The 9,877-nt window shown below is 31.3% G+C and overlaps 1 protein-coding gene across 1 annotated transcript; it reads right to left on the reverse strand.

The window, feature by feature from the left end:
* Nucleotides 1-258: 258 nt before the first annotated feature.
* Nucleotides 259-5,633, reverse strand: LOC136969707 (uncharacterized). Its single transcript, XM_067263985.1, has 6 exons — nucleotides 5,375-5,633; nucleotides 2,741-2,796; nucleotides 2,562-2,660; nucleotides 2,369-2,452; nucleotides 503-538; nucleotides 259-409 (listed from the first exon to the last, which is right to left on the reverse strand). The coding sequence occupies exons 1-6, from the start codon at nucleotides 5,478-5,480 to the stop codon at nucleotides 356-358; spliced, it is 435 nt and encodes a 144-aa protein (XP_067120086.1). The 5' UTR covers nucleotides 5,481-5,633; the 3' UTR covers nucleotides 259-355.
* Nucleotides 5,634-9,877: the final 4,244 nt, after the last annotated feature.

Raw genomic sequence — 9,877 nt, forward strand, 5'->3', positions numbered from 1 at the left:
TTGCTTTAATATTACTCTTAATATTGCTTTATACATTATTTCATTTTATATGTTTTAAATTTATAATTAATTTTATCAATAAAGTGAAAAAATCGAAAAATATGTCGGATTTATTCTCTTCGTAAAAGAATTCATAAATACCATATTAATATATAAAATATCGCTTACAAGACAAGAATTTATAATATTTTTTTACAAAAAACTCGAGTATTCAAAAAATTTCCTATAGCATCTTCAAGTATTTGAGTTATATATATATTTTAAATCAAAGTATGCGAAGGAACTCATTAGTTTTGGTAATTTCTATCCATTTTGTATACACCCTTATAGATTAGATATTTCTCAGATACACGTATTAAATCCATTTACCAAAATGGATGTAAGCGTGGAATCCTCTTCTTCTGCAATCCTAAATGTATCAAATAAATAATTAAAGCAAAATTATTTGCTTAAATGATACAATTTTTTAATATAAATCTAAAAATTTGATTAAAATGCATACCTTCTTTTCTTTTACTTCGGTTTTAGAAACACAGTCCTGAAAAAGAAATGAAAAATGATAATTAAAATCTAATTGTAATATATTTTAATATAGATATATTTGTTTCTTTGGCAGAATAAATTGAAATTTTCTGTGATGTCCTATAACCTGGAACCATAAGAGCCACATGGTTATTCTGTTGAATGACACAGAATAAGGAAAATGAATTAAAGTTATTTTGATGGTGGGACTCGCACTCGGTGAGGAATCGCTGAAGAGTTTAACAGGCTGCGTGATGTCTAAATGCAGTCTTAAACTCTTTGGAAACTTCTCGCTGACTTCCATCATCAAAATAACTTGAAATAATTCCTCTTTACTCAGCGCCATGCTTTATCTATAAAAGAATAAACGTAAATTACCATAACTCCAATGGTCCCAGACTTATGGTACACTCTGTATTATAACTTCAAATTATACTTTGATCGAATACTTATATAAAATGTAGACTTTAAGAAAATAAAGTTTAAAAATATATTTTTCGAGTAATTATAATTATAACGTTCATAGACAGGAGTACAGTATATGTTCTATGGAATATACGAAAATCAAGTCTGCCGAAAGAATTAGTTCCAAATTTTTACAGTAGTTGAAAAATGGCACTTTGCAACGGAAAATATCTCTCATGCATATCTTTGCATACAGTAATAAATTGGAGCAAGAGAGAATATAATAAATTCTGTACAAGAAGTATTTAAATCGTTGTATTTCAATTTTTTTTTCGGCGATGGTTTTGATATCGGTTGTTGATTTCTTGTCGCTGGTGCTTAATTATACAACCTAATACTAACTAATATAAAGATAGTTATCTTTTGATTTAAAATACGTCGTTCTAATAATATAAGACGTCAATTTGAACGTTTGTGATGATAATGATATATTCCTCTCTGATCAGTTCTGGGCTACATGCATGAAACTTTACCAACGGATAAAGTTGCCATATCGTTATCTGACGTCAATTATCGGTGATTTTAGATGTATAAAAATCTTTATCAATTACAAGATGAAAACAAGGACATTCATACTAGTAATAAGATTGTAGATATTACAAGACGGTCTGAGAACAATATATTGAAAACAATATGGTGGAATGCGTAAATAATGAAAATTCTCGGTACGTTCATCCGCATACATTAAAACTAGAAACGTCTTTCGCTAATTCTAGTGAATGTTTTCGGAAGCAGAGTTTTTAGAGATGGAAATAATCCTTTCAATATGTGATCAGAAGACTTTCTTTGAAAATGTAGATTGACTTAAACAAATGTTTTGTATCTTTACAATAAATTACGTGAAATCTTTCGGTACGAAATTAGGTCTAAAAGAAATTGCGGTTTATCCATAGAAATAAAAATATGTTTTCACATTTTTAAAATCTATTTATTATTTACTTTAAGCATGAATTGCAACCATTTAGTTTCGGTCTTAATATTAGCAATGAAGCATAAGGAAACTTAATATATTATTCAATTTATTATAGCTTTTACTACAGATTCATACGTTTTTTTCGCCTAACTTTCTTTTCTACCTTGAATTTACCGGAATAAGACCTCTCTTCTAATTGAACGAAAGCCTTCTTATTGGTTTAACTATCAGAATATTGGGTTATTATCGACGTACGAAATAGCATTTGCTAATGAATCAAAATTGCCACGTTAAACTTACCGGTTTAACTTGGCAATTTTATTCATATCAAATGACTTCCTCGTTACTAATATCTGCATTGTGACGTCAACGAGGTTTGACAACTGTACATTTCGTTAAGTTTTATACGTGCGATAACTTAGATAAAATTCCGAGTAATTTGTTTTATAATTGGGAAAATTTATTTACCTCAACTACGGTGTGTACTTTACTACCTCGTCTACGTTCTAAGTATAATCCGTTCTGAAAGCATTTTCGAAGTAATTCGTATTCCTGAAAATAACAAAGAAATTAGTACGGTACATTCCTTTACAAATTTTTTACATAATAATATGTATATTCTATCTACCTAGAATATTATACACAAAACAAAGTAACTTACGTGAACTTCCAAGTTACAAATTTGTTTGAACTTATCGTCCATGCTCAGAGTTCCAATTTCGTGAACGGAGTTGAAACAACCTTCAAGAATCTCCAAGCTCTATAAATGCGTTAAAAATTATTTAAAGAAACATTAATAGAATTTTTTTCATTCTTAAAAGAATAAATTACATCACTTACTCTCACATTTTCCTTGTCTTTGATGCACTCTAACACTTCGTCTCTCTCACTTAATGCTGTATAATAATCATTAAACAAATTATATATTTAATAATTGCAGATAAACGTATCTAAATCATTTCGTCATTTCAAAAATATTAAAAGAATAAAATATATGTAAATTGTTAAACAATAGTTAATTAAGATTAGTATTGCTTTGTTAACATGTTTTATTTTCAAATAAATTCATGCATTAAGTTATTAATTACATTCCTGAATTATTATAATTCAACTTAATGCAATTCATTTTAATTTTTATCATTAAATAATTTTATATTGTCTTATGTTTATTTCTTTTATTAAAAATTAAAAAGACCATTTATTGTATATTAAGTAATCAAATTATTCTCATTTTTAATTTCATTCCACCTTTTCCTATTATTTTAACTAATTTTAATTATTTTCAATTGAAACGTAAACTAACAATGGAAATATTAATGAATAGAAAACTGTTATTCGTGTATAAATGATTTAGGTACTCTGTTACCATGTTACTAAAGGAACGCGTGAAATAATACGTAAATAAAGCAGGCAAGAATTGAAAATACATTAAAGAATTTTCTAAAAATTTAAAAGTCGAACTGACTAAAAAACATTTATGCAAAATTTCGGAAAGTTTGCCTTAAATAAAAGAAAACACTCAAAAGTATACTCATATTAATTAATTTTTTAGAATTTAATCTAAATATACTTTTGAATGTTATAATATTTAAATAACTTTTTAAACTCTCAGTCCTGTATGCATCCCATTTGGTCTACCGGTTAGGATATCTGACTTTCGCCCGGAAGGTCCGGGTTCGATTCACGTCACGGGAACATTACAGTGCTCTCTGAGCGGGAAAAGACCTGAAACCACACAAAAAAAGCCTTAAAAGCCCTGTATGTAGTTAGCGACTTCATCAGAAGTTCAACTAGATCCTCAATACAGAGTGGCATGACAAGCACAGAACCCGATCAAACCCATCCATTAATATTTCTGAGCAGATCCGGACTAGGATTCGAGTTCGCCAGAGCAGCGAGCTGATACCTTCTCAAGTCTCGGTCATCCTGATTCGAGAAAATCTACAGTGTCTATTAATTATTTTATAACAAAACAGAATTAACATTGAAACTTTAGATAAGAATTCTTTGATTTTTAGAAAAGGCAGCGTTAATGATCTAATCAACAATAAAAAAATATATATTAATAAAGTAATAAAAAGCACTCCAAAATAACGTTTTAGCTGGTAATAAATATCGATTTTCAAATATTGGTTATCTTTTTCCAATAATTATGCAGTTAATGAAACTTAAATACAACAGTTGTTAGAGGACCAAAAACATTCAAAATGGAATATATACAAAAATATACAATAGATATATAATTATTATTCAAGATACTTTCGTTATTACAACTTCAAGTGATATTTAAAAACAGTCGATAAATATTGGATATTTATAAATATCTATGTCGCAATATAGATGACGTTTCTTAACGTATTGCTAAATCTATGAATATAGATAAGTTTACGACATTCAGTTTAGGTAAAATTACCCACATCAATTGACGTAATTTTCTTTTGAAACAGATCAACGACTTCTAAATTTTCTTGTAGAATATGTACAGAATAATTCTAACAAAACGAAAGTCATTGTGCAAACTTTTGCTTTCATTTTCGAATCGCCTGGATGCATTCACCGACTCGCATCTTCTCGGCATTTTAATTGCACTTCTCACCGCAACTAATACTTTCTCTTCTGCGAAATATTAATTGTGATGGGTCTACGAAGCGTACGTCTGTGAAGCATAGAAGGTTCAAGACTCGTTTGAACGCGAAATTTTTCATTTCCTTAGATGATGTATAATTATAGCTAACGTAGCGTAAAATATGGACGGTATACGTAGCGCAAAATAACGGTATACGTGAATATCCTTACGGGTATAACGAAAGAGAAATGTTTAATGTGATACATCGCTCAATAGATGAATAAGAGTTGCATCGGATTTCAATCTCTTCGAAGTTTTCGTTTCACAATGGAGATGACCCACCAGTGGCCAAGCGGTTTCGTTTCCAGGACAGGCTGGCCACGTGGAGTTCCGGGTTTTCTCCGCGTCTGTATCGCTTGAACAGGATCCAGTTACCCTCCAGGAAGGCATTCCCTTAGGCAGATAGCCCAAGTGTTGCGTTCCCATAACTTAACAAAACAAACAAACACAATGGAGATCTCAACTTCATAAATTTCATTGTAAAAATTTCCGAATATGAGAGAGATTATGATTCTCTCCAAACTGTTGGCCGAAGCAACCAAGGAATCAGATTGCCGCTCTGGAGGACCCGGAATCGAACCCGGACAATTCGTAAAACTCCAGAAAACTTTCGGGAATTTTTTTCTAGATATGACGGGCCCCGTCCATTATCACCCGGTCACCGTATTGTGGGCCTGGTCGAACCCGCAATGGAGCAAAAAAGAGGTTCTCTTAGTGCCCACAGGTAAAAAATAATAATAATTACTTGAACACGGGAATAGTAAAAAAAAAAAATTAGATCAAATTCTTCATAAGAAGCAGCGTTATCGAAATTAATGATAATTAAGAAAAGTTAAATGTAATCTCACCGCAGTATCTCTCCAAAAAATCGGACGGGCAGTAACTGTAGTAAATGCCGCAAGAGACGGCAGATAGAGAGCAAAAGAGCAGCCACAGGTGACTCAAATACTTCATTTTCACTCGAGATTTGGTCTCGAATATCGACTGTTCTTCCGTCCTTATATTGTTTCGAGGTCCTCAGTTGGTCGCTTTGGACGCCCCCTCGCTCCTCGTCCAATGATCGTTTCGCTTTTCCTTCTCTCGCTCGACGTCTTTACGCGGCCGGATTGACGTCGCACTTTCGAAGGACATTTAAAAAAAGCGTCGAAGGTGGACTGCGTCCGGAAAACCCGATCGACCCCGACAAATAGAAGCAATCATTTTCCTGGAATCGATGAAGTTTCGCCCCTGTTTGTGGTAATGACGATCTTGTTTTCTCACTGCATCTCTCGAGAAATCATTTTCTACTATTGCGATATACACTAATTTCCCGTTTTCTCTGTTTTAATCGACTGCATTATTAAATAAAATTATTCCTTTTCGAATATAACAGTGATTTAAATATATAAATATCAATTAAGATTAAGTTTATGTAATTTATAATTATTAACAAGCGTAAAAAATGCGCGCTTACCTAACACTTTTCTACGTTATTTACGCCTGTTGCCTATTATTGCAATTTGCAATATTATTATTATTAAATTTTATTTCATTTAATCACATTCATGAACACATTTTTAAATTCCTTTTTAATGTGAAATTCATTTCTCGCATTTATTTTTTAAAGTCTGCAACCTCAAAACGCAAAGATCTCGAAAACTCGAACTTCCCAGCGTTGTTAGATTCGGAAATAAAATCGTTATCTGAATAAAATTAAAGAGTAATGCGGTATTTTCCTGCGAAAATTACTTACGTCTATTTATAGCCACATCAAAGCCTACCAATTATTAATAAAGTCGAAGGTAATTGCATTAATGGCGACCTACATTCGGTTTTGTCGAAAGGAAGTTTCCAAACAACAAACCAAACAAATGTCGTTTATCCTCTCGTGCAATTCAATTAAGAGGATAAATCTCTCGAGTCGTAAGTTATCCGCCGTTTACGAAAGCCACTCGTCTAACTCGTTTACCATTTCGCCATCGATTAATCCCTCCGTTCGTGAAAGCGATCCTTTAATCCGAGAAATATTCACTTCAAACGTTTTCTAACTCATAAAAGGGAGAAAATATACAGATTAACGGGATGGAAGAATGATTATAAGCAAGGTTATACATCATTATTCTTCCATACAGACCTATATTTCTATACCGGACATATCAAAGGATGTTTAGAGTTACGTTCCTTAGCTACGTTCCTTGTCTAAGATTAAGGAACGTAGCGGCTTTGAAGGAAGGGAAGATTTACCTGAACCTGTGAAATAAATCTATAAAATCTAATAAATTCTTAATTTAAATAAAATTGAAAATGTATAAAATGTATGGCACAAAATCTCATTAGGGTTTCCGCCCAATTGATAATATCGACGCCTTAGTTCACGATTATTCCCCATTCCGAGAAGATAAAAATAATTAAAATAAGAAGGAAAATTGGCTTTTATTGTTTGCCATATAAAATATTTGACTTTCATTTATAATCTGGTAATTTAATTTTTCGAAATTTGCGCGAATTCGTTTCTTCTTTCACGCGATTTAGGTTAAGTCGAGAGCCTACTTTCCATTTCGGATTCCCTCATCGAGAACGAGGACGAAGTTCGTTATTTTATGCGCGTGACTTACGAGATGCGCGCTGTAAATTTACCGAAATTATGAATAATTTTCTATAAACATATCAAGAATTTATTTCAAGAAATGAAAATGGGTGAAAGCCAAAAACGTCCGGTTACTATTCGAGCGTTAATAATGGCTCCGGGCATAGACTTCAAGGTTATCCGACAATGAGGCAAACAACGCGTCGAAAATAAAAGAACACGTGTTTCCGTCACTTTTAAATTATCCTTATTCCAAGTTTTTATTGTTATTATTATTTCTATTATTTCGTTAAAAATTTGCACTTAATAAAAATACGTAAATTGTTTTTCCTTTTGGCAAAGGATATCATTCTTCAGTGATTTAGAAATAAAAATACCATTCTTCTGTCAGTTAACAATATAAAAAGTACCTTCGGGAGGTACTCGTCGAGTTAAATCTTTTATAGATTGTTTACTCGATTAATGAATATCTCCTAATAATTATTTTATTGTAAATATTTTAGTAGTAATCGAATGATAGATGTTATTCAATGGTAGCCTATTTGTAATGACGGAAAATTTGAATTTCGTTCTATATCATTAAAAACCGTAGGCTATACTCTACGTATAATACTGTAAATTTTGAGTGTAAATTTTTTCGAAAAAAATCTTAATATAGTGTAAGAAATGTGTATCTTGGAGACAATTGGATTGACTTGTAATTGTGTATCTTAATACATTAATCCATCCTGTAAATGTGTCTTTTTCCCGTCGCTCCTGATCTAGTTTAATAATCGTCATATAATTTTATCCTTTTCGTTGCCTCGATTGGTTTTTTTTAGACTTCGAGGCGCTGTTTCGGACCTTTCCGGCTGTCAGCTGTCCAAAAACGAAGGAAACGGCATTTTTGCCAAAACAATAGCAGCCGTCGACGAAGAAAAATAAAGCGGCGAAGGTCGACAGAACCTGAAAATAAAATTTGTATTCTCTGTTCACCACGGCTGGGTTTCTCCTCGCATTTTCGATGATCTTAAATTAATTACGTCAAACTTATTCTTTGGAAGTTAATAAGTTCTGCATTATGATTTTCTAATTAAGATTCTCGTTAAAATCCTTCTCCTGCTCCTTTTTTTCTCATGTAAATTCTTCTTTCTTCTTCCTATTCTTCTGAAGTCCACTCCTTTCGTAATTAAATAGATATATAAAAAAATATTATTATTATAAAGACGGTAATTTTAATAATATTTTAAAATCGTTCGTACCAAAAAAAAAAAAAAAAAAAAAAAAAAAAGATCTGCAGATAGACAGAATCTCGAGGATAACAGAAAAAAGTTTGCAAAGACCTCGGAGGTCTATAAAATATAACATTTCACTGTTATTAAAAAATGTAATTGGCGACCGGTTGGTAGTAATAAGTCTATTCCGGTTCCAATAAAAATGTAACTTATCGTAATCAACCAGCTTCGATAATAAAAATTGAATAAGTTAAGAAATATTAAATCTGAGAAAGGATAAAAATTAATTATGACATGTTGAGCTATGGACAACCGATTTTATCAGCTGATTACAGGAAGAAATCATTCTGGAGCAATGATTTTAGATTTCGGGAATTAGGTTTATGATTTTATTATTTCTAACAATATCTCCTCCTATAAAGACATTATGGAAACAAAGACAAAACGAGAATTTAGTGTCATTTATTACGATCTCGTATCGCGAAATAGCTCGGAGTTCTGAGAGATTAGTAATAAAATATAATACCAGGAAAGAAAAACGGTAGAATTAGAAAATCCTTTACCTACATATCGAATATGCAAACTAATTTTCAGTAACCGGTATTATGATTAATCGCGTGATAAATTAGACATTTTCATTATCATAAGCTTGAAAACAAAATATAATTCTCGTGTTGTTTTTAAATAAACTATCAAACGATGGCTCTGTAAGATTTTCCTACCACGCTGAAGTAACTTATACTGTATTAATTAAGAAATAAAATTATTACGATAATAAGATCTCGGGTGTTAATAAGATGAATTAAAACGTAAGTCATATAACTAATGGCTTAATTGAAATTAAATTCACAAACGAATCCATGAGAATTTCTTCAGATCCCACCAACGAATGTAGGTAACGAAGTTAGGAACGAATTAAAATCGTTTTGTCTATTTCCTGTGACCTCGAACTCACAGAAAGAGTGTCGAGTTTGAAGGATATCGTAAAAGACTATGATATTTTGATAAAGTTTATCCTGTACACAATATTAGAATTAGACCTTCTGCTGTTAAAATTTATACGAAAGAATTTCCCATATCACAATTTTTCTCGATTTTTCGGTGTCCTTGATTGGACTTATGGCTTATACAAAAGATATAAACAAGAAATCGTGACCTATAGTTTGTTCGACCTATATTAAGAAAGATAGGAAAATTGCTTTAAAAGCATATTGATGAAAGAGCAACATTTTACGGTCTTTAACGGATAGCTCATTAACAAAAGAACGAAGCGAGCGATTGTGGATATTACAGAATTTAATTCGAAATAAAACCGTATAAAAATTTTGTAAGTAGATTTATTAAAAGCTTTTGACATAATTAGTCATGGCCTATTATTCACTAGACTTAAAAAATAGTAATAATAAGCTAGAAGTAACAAGAAAGCAGTCGAACTGGTTTAAAATCGATTTTGCTATCAGTTATCAATCAAGGAATAATGCATGAATAAATAATGGTGCGATATCTGCTTTAAATTCACATAAGTGATAAGTTATAAGAATTTTATCTAGATATATATTATAACATTATTT

Source organism: Centruroides vittatus, unplaced genomic scaffold, assembly GCF_030686945.1.
Source record: "Centruroides vittatus isolate TY-2023 unplaced genomic scaffold, ASM3068694v2 contig_18, whole genome shotgun sequence".
Lineage (NCBI taxonomy): Eukaryota > Metazoa > Arthropoda > Arachnida > Scorpiones > Buthidae > Centruroides > Centruroides vittatus.